Below are 14,720 nucleotides of genomic sequence, written 5' to 3'. Positions count from 1 at the left end.
CCTGGCCCCGGCCCCCCGCCCCCCAGGCTCCCCCCTGGCCCCCGCCCCCAGGCTCCCCCCGGCCCCCGCCCCCCCCCGGCTCCCGCCTTCCTCGCCGCTGCAGCGGGCGCAGACTTGGAGCAGAGTCGGGTCCCCGGGCCCGGGCCCCCCAGGCTCCCCCCGGCCCCGGCCCCCCCCGGCTGCCCCTGGCCCCGGCCCCCCGGCTCCCGCCTTCCTCGCCGCTGCAGCGGGCGCAGACTTGGAGCAGAGTCGGGCCCCCCGGGCCCGGGCCCGCGCCCGCCGCATTGGCGGCCCCCGCGCTCTGCATTCGGGCCCGCAGTGTGCAGCGCCACTCCTACGGGAGCGGGCGGGCCGCCGGGCTCCGGCTTCTGGGACAGCCGCCACGCGGGGGCGCCGCAGGCCCCGACGCAGCTCCCCGGGGTTTTGCGGGCCTCCGGGCCCCCGCGGAGGGGCCTGGCCCTGGGGGGAGGGAGGGAGGAGGAGGAGGGGATTCCCGGCCCGGGGGGGGGGGGGCTCACGTGTCCCGGGCCAGGACCCGTCACGCGCCGCCCGCCCCGGCACTGCCGCGTCACCAAGTTCCTTAAAACGCTGGGACTGCGGCGCCGACACCTGACGGAGCCGGGGAGCGCGGCGAGATGGCGGCGGCGCCGGGGCCCCGGGGGGTGGCGGCGCTGGAGCTGTGGCTCAGTGAGTAGCGCGCGGGGCCCGCCCGGGCGCTTCCGAGGTGCCGGGTCCCCACGCGGGGCTGCTGCCCCCGGGAGCGGCTCGGGCCGGGCCCGGGGTGGGGGCTCCCCGGGCCGGGAGGCGCCGCCCCGCTCCACTTCGGGCGTCCCGGGGACGCCGCGGTGCCGGAGCCTGCCGGGCCCGGCCCAGGAGGCCCCCGCGGCCCGGGGTTTGGCGCTGGAGCGTTGAGCCTGGGCGGGGGTGGGGCCAGATGCGGGCGCGAGGATGCGGGACGCCGGCTCGTGTACGCCCGACCCCTCGCAGCAGCGCCCCGTCATTGCCCATCCTTCTCCGCACCCCCCCAGCCGCTTCCTGGGCTTGGGGTGGACCCGCTGAGGCTTTGGTGCTGACCCAGAGGAGAACCGTGGGGGCTAGAACTCCTGGCTGTGGGGTTTGGAATCAGGGATATCCACCTAGGGAGCCAAGGGCGTGTGGACCACGGGAAGGGCAGGCTATCTCCGGAGTTTCCAACTTGAGGAACAATTAGGCCCTTGAACCTCCTGGTACTCAAATACCTGGAAAAGACTGTCTTCAAACATGACTTTCCACTGGGGGAAGAGGGGACTTTATATAAGGCACATGTTGGACCGAGGCCACTGAGGCTTCTTGTGATTCTGCAATTCTCTGTTACGGTTCAATTCAACCCTGCCCCCAACTCCCCTTGCCCAAGGTCACAAACCTATTGGGTAGCAGATCTAGCGCTGGGGTATTGACTTCCTGATTCTTAACCATATATTTTAAAGCTCTTCCTTTTACATTGTAAAAGTTAAATGTCACCTCTGTCCCGTAGCAATTACTTTTCAACACTTTTAGGATTGGTAAAATACCTCTCAGGCTTACTTCTTATTGCCTTTAAAACAAAGTAAATCAGGAGTGATGAAAGCCTGAGCCCAGAGATGGTATACAGTTATTTCTGGGATCAGCAAGCAGGCCAAACTCTGATTATTCCTTGGTTGCTCTTCTCTCAGGCACCATATCCCAGAACTCAGAAGTTGTGCTAGCTGATCCTGTGACCCTCGGTAATCTTGGGCTGTCTGTCTGCTTTCTGTAGGACCAGCCCTAAGGAGCCCTCCTCTCCCTTCCCCCCCTTCCTTCAAATCTCACCTTCAAGGGAGGCAAACAGGAGCTGCTCTATTCAACCTTATGGAGCCACTAGATAAGACTTAGATGTGTGCTTGATATCAGATACTGGCTTCTTAGTTTTCCATATCTGAACCCAGTTTGAATCCCATTGGATTCAATATTAGAAAATTTTGTAATATGGGTACCTACCTATTTTGTAATCTGGGTACTTATAGAATCCTAGAATAGAAAGGAATTTTATAGGGTCATCTCCAAATGACTACATCATTTTTTTATTTTCATGCTTGTAATCATCCCTGCTTTGGGGATAGACAGATCACTTGAGCTGCAACTGAAGCTAAAGATATTCAGGTGTCCACATTAAGTTTAGTGCCAATATTGAGAGTCCTAGGTAGCCACAAGCTAAGAAGGATGGAGAAATGGAGCCAGTCAGAGCGCCTGTGTTAATCAGTAGTGGCATCTGATTGAAATCAGAAGACATAGTCTCTCCCCGCTATCTCCCATCAAAAAATAAAAAAAATTAACAATATTTATATTTTTAAAGCTTATTTATTCAGCATTCATCCATTTATAAGTTACTACATTTTTTCTATTACCCTCTCTTTCCTCCCCTTGGTGGCAAAAAATCTGGTAATAGTTGTACATGTACATTTGTGTTCAACACATTTACATTTTAGTTATTTTGGGACAGGAATTAGGAATATTCAGATTCTGTGGTTTTTTTGGGGGGGTTTCCCCCCTCTCAATGTGGATGATATTGTCCATTACAGGTCTCTCATATAACCTCACATCTTAAGGAGGTGCCTGGGTCATTGAGAGGTGGTGTCTTTTTCAGAATCTCAAAGCTGATGCCAGACTGAACCATCCTTCCAGTGACTATTGACTCAGAAGCCATATTTCAATCTACTGTGACTGAACTGGAGAGCTCATTCCCTTAACTACACCTACATTTCATGTAGGTGTAGCACTAATTATAAATAATTTATTCTCTCTGACTTCCACCTATAGTCTCAATTTTGCCTTGTGGGATCAAGGATAACAAGTCTACTCTATTACTTCCCAAGGCAGCCAATAAGCATTAATTAAATGCCTATTATTTTGGATTTTGTACCTCTTATCCCTTAATCTCCTTGTAACATCCTCCTCCTTCTGAGTAATATTCCCTTGGTCTAGAGGATGAAGATCAGTACATACATACTTTGTTCAGTCATGTCTGACTCCTTGTGACCCCATTGAGGTTTTCTTGGCAAAACTATATTTCTTTCTCCCACTCGATCTACAGATGAGGAAACTGAGACAGACTTGAAGTGACTTGCCCCAGGATCAAGCTAGTAAATATCTGAGGCCAGATTACCCTTGCCTTTTTTTTTGTTTGTTTTTGTTTTTGTTTTTGCAAGGCAATGGGGTTAAGTGACTTGTCCAAGCTAGATAATTATTAAGAGTCTGAGGTCAGATTTGGACTCAGGTCCTTCTGACTCCAGGGCCTGCTTCGATGCTCCAACTCTTGTCTTCTTAACTCAGTGAATATTGCATTTTTAATGATGATGTGACTTTTTATCTGTCTTATATTGGTGTGACACAGTTATTGAATGCATACTACTTCTTTCATAGATTCTTTGGTACCATGGTTGGGTGGACTGATCCATGTTCCAGAAAGACTCTTCGCTCTTTCCTCCCAGAGGAGTGTTTATTTTTGGACCCTTCTCTATCTGTATCAAATTAACTTCCTTGCCCTCTGAGAGCCATAGTGAAATGGTTTGACTTTGCTATGTGATCAAACTCTTGCTATTGGATACTGAGACAAGCTTCTTCTTTAGCACTAAATTCAAGCCTGGAGAAGTGCCAACTAGTCAAACAGGCCTGTCATTTTAACCCATCCCTGGGAATAAGAGTTGAAGTTTTTAGCAACCCTGGATCACTGCTGCCTGTCTACAATAAGAGTCTTTGTGGCAGATTGAGAGATCTGGTGAACCTGGCAGTGTAATTGTTTCAGTGCCATAAATCCTGATGAGAGAACCTTTAGGAAGGGAAACTGCCCCTCCAAGGGACCCCTTGTGTTTCTGCATGTAGCTCTGCCTAGCCTGACCCTTAGTTAGGCCTCAGGATTGTTTCATATAACCTTTTGGTGACTGCTGTGGACTAATCAGATCCATCTCTGTTACTATCCTGGCAGGATGACTGTCATTAGGCAGGGATGGAGGTGGGTCTGATTTGGATCACATACTTCTAAAACTCAGCTCCAGACAGAAATTACTAGTAGATTGGACTTTGGGTGGGGTGGGGGACAACAAAGGCTGCTTCTGCTGCAGCAGTTAGTGATTGTTACAGTAGATGAGTTGATTCCCAAGGTCAAGGGAGATGGAGCCAGACACTTAGTGTCTATTCTAAATCAGATCAATAGCTGGAGGTAAAGCATAGGGGCTAGCCCCACTTGCTATTTAAGCCTCCAAAATTCTTTTATTTCTATGGCCATTTAAATGCTTGATTCACCCTGGAATAATTGATTATCCTTATTCAAAAGAAACAAAATAAAGAAGGATGGGGGAGTCCATCTTAATCAGTAATAAACTTCACTTGATGTGAGGCACAGCTTTTACTTTTTCAAAAAAATTTTATTTCAAACAATGGTTTTGGTTTTCAGTTTGGATTCCCTTTCCTTGCTGAAGGTTTTAAAGCTTGGTATATTCTTCACCTGCAGGTCTGAATTTATCAGTTTTTTTTCTTTTTAAACGGAAGTATCTTCCTGTGCCGCTTCCTTTAACTGTTGGTTCTAGACTCTTGGGACCACTGTCATCATGGGTCCCACATCATTTTGTCTTTCTGTTTCTTTTTCAAGTTTTAACTGAGCAGATGTATTGGGTTAAAACTTCATTTTTGTGCCAAATCCACTACAGCCAGGATCACAGATTCCTAGTTTTGGAGCTGGGAGGGACCTTAGTTCCTCTATTCAATAAATTCCTGTGGCTTCCTATTGCTTCCAGCTTCTGACACAAAGTCTTTTGTTTGACATTCAGAGCTTTTCTTAATCCTGTCCCCTCAACGGACAGGTCCAGTGACCTTTGCCTCTTTATGAACAAGACATTTTTTCTTGACTCTTAGCATTTTCTCTGGCTATCCCCTATATCCCTTTCTCTTTTCATCAAATCAGTAGAAGATAAAGAAGGCCTTTTGTTGTGTACCCTAATTAAGGGGGCAGCTTTGTGGTACAGTGATTAGAACCCTGGCCTTGGACACTTGACACTTGCTAACTATAAGATCTCAGGCAAGTCACTTAATCCTGATAGCCTTGCATCCAAGGTCATCTCCAATGGTCCTAATTCATTTTTGGCCACTGGACCAGATGGTTCTGGAGGAGAAAGTGAGGCTACAGACCCCCCCCCCCCCCCCGACAAATCCAATTCTTGTATTTGTCACAATTTTACCTTACCTGACATCAAGGTCTTTTTCAAGAATGAAGGACAGGGGCAACTAGGTGGTGCAGTGGATAGAGCACAGGCCCTGGAGTCAGGAGTACCTGAGTTCAAATCTGGCCTCAGACACTTAACAATTACCTGTGTGGCCTTGGGCAAGACACTTAACCCCATTTGCCTTGGAAAAAACCTAAAAAAAAAAAGAATGAAGGACAAACTGAGTTCTCTGGCTTCCTTCTTTAGGCCTTTCCTAAGATCACATCTTCCACAGGCAGCCTTTTCCAATCTCTTAATTCTAGTGCCTTGTCTCCCTTATTTATATCCTATTTCCCCCTAATTTATTTATACTTACTTGCTTGATGTCTGCCCCTTTAAACTGTAAGCTATTTGAGAAAAGGGAAATTTTTTTCCCCTTTATGTATATCCAGGACTTCATACAATGCCTGACCTATATGGTAGGTATTTAATAAATGTTTGCTGACTGCCAAACTCTTCATTTTATAGATGAAGAAACTTAGGCTCTGTAGAAGAATGGAAGTGACTTGCCTAAATGATCTTAAGTGATAGGGTTTGAACACACGTCCTCTGATTTCAAATATAGCATTCTTTCCATTGCACATTCTAGCTATTTGTGCTTTTCCCTTCCCCTTTTTACATTTCAGTGCTATTCAGTGGATAAAATGGACTGACTGCTTAGACAGATGGGTGGATTCAGAAAAAGTACATTTTCATCTGGGAGTTGAAGTCTTGGCATGTTAATTGATTGGATTTAAGTGAGGTAGGGTATTACAAAGTCACTAGCCTCACTTTTCTCCTTCAGAGACAACTGGGTTCAGTGGCAAGGACATATAAGAACTACAATAATTTCAGAAGACTGATGTTGGCCCTGGTTGCAGAGGAAGAAGACCTTGGTCTTTTTAAACTAAGGTCTTTTCCAGGCCCATTCAGAGATTAAGGATAGGTAAGGGGGAGCCGCTAGGTGGTGAAGTGGATAGAGCACCAGCCCTGGAGTCAAGGAGTACCTGAGTTCAAAGCCAGACTTGGACACTTAATAATTATCTATCTGTGTGTCCTTGAGCAAGCCACTTGACTCCATTTGCTTTGCAAAAACTTCAAAAAAATAAACAAAACAAACAAAAAAAGGATAGGTAAGAAATGAAGCAAAGAATGGCCTCTTTCACCTACTCAAAAAAAAAATATATGGGAGGGAAAGACCTTTAGGGTTTCTGTCCCAAATTAAAACAATTTCTGTTTACATTAACTGGGTAATCTGGGCCCAAATTATGTGGGTTTAGGCTGGGTTGTATTGTTGGCCGATCGAGGAAAATCAGAGTGATTTGATTTTAAGGATCATTATATTGGGGAGTACATTTGGTAGATTGGATTTGTAACCTTCAATAGCTATTGGGAGCTAAAGTGATTTTCCAAAAGAGCAAGTCTGACCTTGCCATCTCCACATTCATTAACTCTAGTTTCTCATGATCGCTAGAGGATTTTAAGACTTAGAATTGAAGGGATTAAAGAAGATGCTGCCTAATCCATTTCTCTCATTGTACAGATTTACCCAAGGCTATATAGGTAACTGGGCTGAGATGTGAACCCAAGTATACTGATTTCTCCTTCTGTCACTCTTTGTGACCCCATTTACTTGGCAAAGATTGTGGAGTGGTTTGCCATTTCTTCTCCACCTCTATTGATATATGAGGAAACTGAGGCAAAACAAGGCAAAGTGATTTGACCAGGGTCATACAGCCAGTGTCTGATGAGTTGGGCTTCAGGCCTGACTGTCTATACACAGTCACCTAGCTGTCCAGAAAAAGAAAATACATAACACACACACATGCACAGGTGAGACTGAATCTGGAAGTACACAATGGCCATCCACAGCCTACATGGAAACCTTGACTTTGAACATATCTGACCTGGGTTGTTTCACCCCTCCTTAAGCAGTCTAGTGCCCCCTCTTCTTCCTCACTGCCCCCCCCCCCCCAAGCCCTACTGCAGACACTTTTTGGTGAAGCACTCCTGATCTAGCTCAAGGAATCAACCAGTTTCAGTTTATCAGGATTACAGCAGTTTGCTTCCAAACTGAGCAGTGCCCTTTCTACCATAATTATAATAGTTTGTCTTTCATTTTCAAAGAAGACCATGACATCAGGGAGTTCATGCCATGACAATTCGTGAATTGGATTTGAGTGAGGGGTGCTAAGTCACCAGCCTCACTTTTTCCTCCAGAGCCATCTGAACCCAGTGGCCAGATCTGAATCAGAATGGCTGGAGATGGCCCTGGATGATCAGGGTGAAGTGACTTGCCCAAGATCACACACCTAGTAAGTGATAAATGTCTGAGGCTGGATTTGAACTCCTAACCTTCTGACTCCAAGGCCAGTGCTCAATCCAAAACCTATTGTTTTGAGGAAAAATGTGAAAGTATATGACATGATCTTTACTATCAGGTATCTTGTATTCGTACCAGGAGGACAAAACATTTAATCCTATACTGATCTCAAAGACCATGGAGGATTTCACAGGGGATTGGTGTGGGTTAAAACAGACTTTTAAGAAAGGATGGGGGGAACTAGGTAGCAGGTTGGATCAGAGCACCAGCCTGGAGTCAGGAAGACCTGAGTTCAAATCCAGCCTCAGACACTTGGGCAAATCGTAACACCATTGTCTTGCAAAAAACAAACAAACAGAATAGGATTTGGATTGACCCGGAGGAGGTAGGGAAGAGGTTTGGAAGAGTAGCCAAACTTAAATCTTGAACAAAAACTTGAAGTTGAAAGATTTTACAAGGACTAATTGGAGGGTGTATATTTCTTGTCCAGCATTTATTTAGTGCTTGTTGCTGGGCATATGAAAGGAGAAAACTGGGAACTCACATTCTAAGAGGGGGAGACCAAGGCCCACAAGTGTGTTTATATAACTTAGATCTATATGGAGTAGTGGAAATGTAAAAAAAAATTAAAAATTCAAAAAAGAAAGCTAATTGAATCCACACAATGGATGATCTTAATCATATAATTTAATATGCCTATCAAGGCAAGGAAGAAATACCTCTTATAGTAGATGGAATTTGAGCTGAGGTTTGAAGGAAACCTGAGAGGGAGGTGAGGAGGAAGAGCATAGCCTAGGAAAGTACAAAAGACAGCAAAAAAAAAAAAAAGCAAGTGTCTGGGTGATGACAGTATGTAGAAAGGGATAAATAGTAAGACATTTGAAAACTAGTTTTCTTGGAAACTATGAAAGGTCAGATTATGGAGGGGCAGAATTTGGGGAAACCACTAGAGTTTATTCATTAAGGAGAAGAAATGAGTCATTTGAGACAGATCAATGAAAAGGCAATCAATTGTAATAGTACAGCAAAAGGTGATGAAAACTTATACCAGGGTGGTGATTGTGGAGGAAAAGAGACCTACACAGGAGAGAATTTGCCATAGTAGTGGGGAGAAAAGGTGCCATATTGGGTGTACATGATGATGTAGTTGGTATCCTAGGATGTGACTGCAAGCTCCAAATAGGAGCTACTCAGATTTTGTGGATTAGGCCAGAAAATACCATTCTTTGAAAACTAATTAGATGTGCAATTCATGTTTTTGAATGATTTCATGTTTATAATAGGTATCATATCTCTTGCCTTCTCAGTGAGTGGAGAAGGGGTAGGAGAGGGAGAGAATTTGGAGCTAAAAAAATTCAAAAATTTAAAAAAGGAAACTAATTGAATCCACACAATGGATGATCTTAATCAAATAAGTGTTAAAATGGATAATTTTAAGCAGCTGCAGAGGTAAGATAAGACACTCTCATTATCAAAGCAGTCCCAAAGGGGAAGAACAACCCAGTTTGTAAATGTCTTGCTGATAAGATGCTAGAGAGCTCCTATCATTTAATGAATCCTAAATTATCAAAGAGACTTTCTAAATGTCTTTGTAATCTTAAAAGAGAGCCAGACTTTTTTTCAACCTCTTTGTCTATCCTTCTCTTCTACTATGCTGACTTGACTCTGTATTTGGTAGACATGACTGTTTTTATTCCAAGAAAAGATATTCATTGTAGTGTGGACAGGTCTTATGATAGCCCTGATGAAATATTTCACAACACTTTTCTCCTCTCTTTTTCTTTTTAACTCTACCCTAGATTTAATTTTTGGAAAATTGTTATTTTTCACAAATGTTCCCCTTTTTCCTACTCTTATCTTCCCAACCATAGTACTATTCCCTGTAACAAAAAAAAAAAAATAACAGTTCAGCAAAATGAATATACCAACTGAGTCTTACAGATATACCAAAGAAAGGAGGTGAATTTTCTTTTTAATTTTGGTTTCCCTTAGTCCTTTCAATTATACCACTTACATTGGTATTTCTATTTACAATTTTATAGTCATTGGCTAAAAATATTACTGGTTTTGCTTTTTTTTTCACTTTGTATTATCAGTTCCTATGTCTTTCCATGTTTCTCTGAATTCTTTATATTCTAAATGTTGCCATTAGAAGAGGGACAGCTGTGGTTCTTTGGACAAGGAAATCATGGAACTCTGACTCAGGGAAGAAAGGCTTAGACTTCCTAGTCACAGGTTGCTCAAAAGTTTACAAGCTACTACAAAGTTCACAAGTTTGGTGTTTTTGGAGAAGCAAGATACTAAGTTGCAGTATGGACTTAAAATATAGAATGATTACCAGAAGCTGGGGAAAGAAAGGCTAAAGTGAAGGCAGGAAACTAAAGATCTCTAATGAGGGCGAATTGTCACTTGGAAATCAAGTTTAGGTACTTTAACAAAGTGAGGGTGAGTTTCTAAAGAGGTAATAAGGTTAAGCAAAAAGACAGTTGAGGGAGCAAAAGAGAATAGTCAGATTAAAAAGGATGGATTTCTAAGATGGTAATAAGGATAAGCAAAAAAGACAGTTGAGAAAATAGCAAAGAGGATAGTCAAGTTTAGAAAGAAAAAAAGGGAAAGGAAACAGCCAGTGACTGGGCTTAGATCCAACTAACTATATGGAGCTGAGACCATATTGGTCCAGCAGCATGGAGCTGGAATCACATGGAAAGGAAGGAGGAAAGAAACCGGAAGCAGCCTGGCCAGGAGTCAAGTAGGAAAAGGAACACTATTATAGGTGGAGCAGGGGCTACATTTAAGGTGTGGCCTAATACCTGGTATAGGTGTGTCACAGGGTCCATACTCAAGGAATGCCTAATATCTAGAAAGTATTATCCTCTTATGTAGGATAGCATTTTTTGCCCACTGAGGATGCTTGGCTTCTATTGACACCAGAAGCATTCCTGCATTAAAGTATGACCTAGATCAGACATGTGGACACCCATCACACCAAAACAGAAAAGTACAGTACAGTACTTTAGCAGTACAGAAAAATCTACATGATTTCTTCCCAACACAAAAATCATAATATTATTTCTGTCCCCAAAAGTCCCCTGCTCCAATAGTTTGTTATTGATAATAATATTTGTCCTTCATTTTTGAAGAAGCCCACAATATCAGTGAGGCGATGCTATGACAAGCACACAATTGGATTGGAGTGAGGGAATGCTGCGTTAAGTCACCAGCCTCTCTTTCTCCTCCAGAGCTGGCTGGGTCCAGAGGCCAGATACAGAGTCAGGATGACTGGAGATGGTTCTGGATTCAAGGCAATCAGGGTGAAATTACTTACCCAATGTCACACTGCTAGTAAGTAGCAAGTTTCTGAGGTTGGAGTCTTGACTCCCACCCTCCTCACTCCAAGGCCAGTACTCTATTCACTGGACCATCTAGCTGCCCCTAATGTATAATTTCAAAGATCCAAAAGAAATAAAAAGTATGTTGCTTCATACTGAACTCCAAGCTTACTAAAACCTCTATTTTCAAAGGATAGTTTAGATTAGAGGCGGGAGAACCTGCTTTTGATTTCTAGTAAAATACTAGAACAGAGTGGATTGTGACAATTTGTAAAAGGGAATTGGCTATCACTAAGGGCTCTCAAAAACAAGACATGACAAATTAATTTGACTTCCTTTTTTATTATTAAAGATTTTATTTGAGTTTTACAATTTTTCCCCAATCTTACTTCCTCCCCCCACTCCTCCATGGAAAGCAATCTTTCAGTCTTTGTTTCCATGTTGTACATTGATCCAAATTGAGTGTGATGACGGAGAAATCATTATCCTTAAGGAAGAAACAAAAAGTATACGTGATAACAAGATCAGATAATAAGATATCTTTTTTTTTCTAAATTAAAGGGAATAGTCCTTGAACTTTGTTCAAACTCCACAGCTCTTTATCTGGATACAGATGGTATTCTCCATCGTAGACAGCCCAAAATTGTCCCTGATTGTTGCATTGATGGAACAAGCATGATTTCCTTTTTTTTGATAGTTATAGATAGGTACATTAAGGAAATGGCAGCTAGATGGTACAGAAGTAGAGAGAACTGACCTTGGAGTCAGGAGGATCTGAGTTCAAAAGTGACCTCAAACACTTGATACTTACTCACTGGATGACCTTGGGTAAGTCACTTAATCTTGACTGCTTCACATCCAGGGCCATCTCCAGTCATCCTGATTCATAGCAGGCCACTGAACCCAGATGGCTCTGGAGGAAAAAGTGAGGCTGGTGACTTAGCACAGCACTCCTTTACTTAAATACAGTTCATGTGCATGCCATGGTATCACCTTCCTGATGTCATGGTCTTCTTCAAGAACAAACATGATTAGTATAATATGGATTTCAACAAGACATTTGATAAAGTCTCTTATGCTCATCTTGGAGACAAGATAGGGAAATATACATTAGTTCAGAATTTACTTGGAGGAAGATATCTCAAGAAATGCGGCAGGTAATTTTGGTCCAATCTATTTAATATTTTTAGCAATGACTTGGATGTCATATTTCTCAGATTTGCAGAAAATAAGAAACTGATAAGGATAGTTAACAGTGGATTGGCAGAGTTAAACAAAAAAAAAAAGCCAGATGGACTGTGACAATAGTTTATTTCTCTTATGAGGAAATTTAATTGTATTAAATGTAAAGCAGTACACTTGAGTTCAAAGAATTAAATTTACAAGTAGATGATGGGATAGGTGTCCCTTTCTAACAGTCGTTCATGTGAAACAATAGTTTGTTATGAATGTACAGGCATATTTTCATTACATTTATGTACCACAATCAATTTAGCCTTACACCGAATGACAGTTTCCAACTTATTGATATCACAAAAAGTGTTTCAAGGGATGTTTTGGTGTATATGGGACATCCTTTTTTAATTTGACCTCCTTGGTTTTTGGACCTGCCATGGGGGGGGGGTGCTGTAAAGAGACTTTTTGATTACTTTCTTAACTGTGATTCCAAATTGCTTTCTATAATTTTGGACCAGTTCACAGCCTGGATATTCATTTGAACTAGATTTTGTTGCTAATATGGTAGGTGACTGTGCTTTCTCTCGGTTTCTACATCTTCTTGGATATTGCTTAGTGAGAGTGGGAATTGAGTGGAAGAGGAACGTAGCCAAGTGACACAGACATTTTGAAGGAAGAAGTGACAAGTAATTTGTCAGGATGACAGCCTTGACAGAAAGGATGAAGAGGGAGGAAACCAAGATTATAAAGGTTTGAAAAGGCCATTAGGTCATCAAGTCCATCTCTTCATTTTACATATGAGGAATTTTGAGCCCTGTAGAGGTAAAATAACTTCTCCAAAGTCATATTTAAAAGTAGAATAAAGATTATTTATGTGTTTGACTTTGTCCTGCTGCTGCTGGACATTTCTAGTGTGGAAGAATATTGGTAGGACAATTGAGAAGAGGAGCTAGTTTGACAGGGTGAGGTTCAATTCAATTTCCCAATTAAATTCTTTTCCAGGTAACCACAGCATATTTGTGGTGATTTTCTAGGATACTTTTGAATTGGGCAATGCAAGTATTATTTTTACATTTTACTTCTAAGAAAATTGGGTTTCTAAGCAGTTGACTTGTCTGTTGTTGCACATCTGGATCTGGGACTTCATTCCAAATTGGTCAAAAAATTGATATGGTCCTGGAGAACAAAGGGTGGTGGGAACTGTTAGGAAAGAATATGATATATAGGGAAGAATATGGTTTACAGGAGTTGAGTTGTTTTTTCCCCCCTTTTTTAGGGACTAATAGTCAATGTTTTATGGATATCTTTTGATTATAATTGTACAACATCTTCCTGTCTCAAAATATCCCTTCCTTCACTCAGAGAGCTATTGGTTTAAGATGTTCTACTTTGACTTTTTTCTTACAAGAGAGGGTTCCATTTTAAGGAACTGGGAGAAAGAGCAATATTTCTAGAAGTAACTGTGATCTACAAATAAAACACATATAAAACATTTTTAAAAATTGGATTAGACCTATGATTTCACTGGAATAAGGAACTCCCCCATATCATTCCAGATAGTAATCTCACTCCTCTATATTCTTAAATTATTGATGGAGAGCTTTTGTTTATATAGATTATATCTGTTGATGTTTAGTGTATTTAAAATTAAAATATCTTAATACATTATGAAAATAGTTTTGACTTCAAGGACTCCCTAAAAAGGTCTCACAGACAAGACTTGGAGAACCCCTGACTGAGGCCATTAAAAGTTAACTGTCTTTTATGTTCACTGTCAATTCAGTGGTTAAGTCTTCCTGACTGAGAAGCCTGCTCTCTCTCTCTCTCTCTCTCTCTCTCTCTCTCTCTCTCTCTCTCTCTCTCTCTGTCCTTTATATCTCATATCTTGTTCATAAAAAAAATAAAACTGAAATTTAGATCTGAGGGGGGAAATGACTTGTAAGCAGAAAAATAGATGGCACAGTGTTTCCTTGATGATGGAGATTGTATATATCTCACACTAAACACTAGAAACCTACCTGAAGTATGAAGAAAAAAGATACTTTTGGCTCTACTTTGCTGCCAAAAAATGAAAGTGGTTTAGCTTAGCATGAGTATGTACAACATTGATGCTTGATCAATTAGTCTCTGAATCTCAGTGTCACGTGTCAGATGATTTATCTCTTAATAACTTCCCAGAAGGCCTATTTGTCTCCAGAGGTGTGAGTCTGTACTTCATCAGTCCTGTCATTGTTGCTATTTTCTCTGTTTTTTACCTCCCCTTACCCTTTTCTTTATTGACAGATAAAGCCACGGATCCAAGCATGCCTGAGGAGAACTGGTCTTGTATTCAGTGTTTCTGCGACCAGGTGAATGGTGACCCTGATGGGTAAGAGTAATCGTATTCATTCTTGCCTTGGTGGTTCTTTTAATTTCATATGGATACTAAGATAGGCACATAGAAATTTTTAATGCTCCAGACAAGGACCCTAAAATTTAAAGGGTCAGATATTTTGTTAGGATGTGTTGGATGTCCTTCCTGTGGGTTGAGGGACAGAGACAAGGGCTAGGGGTTGTGGAAGGCAAAGAGAAGAGAAGGGATATGAATCTTCATTAAGGTTATATGAGAAGGCAAGGGGGTTGAGCAAGAGCTAGTGTTCAGAAGGGATTACATCTTTAAAA

At 42.3% G+C, this 14,720-nt stretch overlaps 1 protein-coding gene across 8 annotated transcripts in view; it reads left to right on the top strand.

Annotated features, from left to right (window-relative positions):
- The first annotated feature begins 584 nt into the window (after positions 1-584).
- Positions 585-14,720, top strand: part of GGA2 (golgi associated, gamma adaptin ear containing, ARF binding protein 2) — a 46,737-nt gene continuing 32,601 nt past the window's right edge. For 2 of the 8 annotated variants that reach the window (XR_012470684.1, XM_074196241.1), the window contains exon 1: positions 2,777-14,427. Coding sequence is in view for 7 of the 8 variants with exons in the window: in XM_074196241.1 (XP_074052342.1) it covers positions 14,168-14,427 (260 nt within the window). In the remaining variant the exon portion in view is untranslated. The other 6 variants (XM_074196239.1, XM_074196237.1, XM_074196242.1 and 3 more) reach the window with 5 other exon arrangements.

The sequence above is a fragment of the Macrotis lagotis genome, chromosome 8 (genome assembly GCF_037893015.1).
Source record: "Macrotis lagotis isolate mMagLag1 chromosome 8, bilby.v1.9.chrom.fasta, whole genome shotgun sequence".
NCBI lineage: Eukaryota > Metazoa > Chordata > Mammalia > Peramelemorphia > Peramelidae > Macrotis > Macrotis lagotis.
The sequence above is the reverse complement of the archived record's forward strand: the minus strand, read 5'-3'. Positions and strand labels throughout refer to the sequence as shown.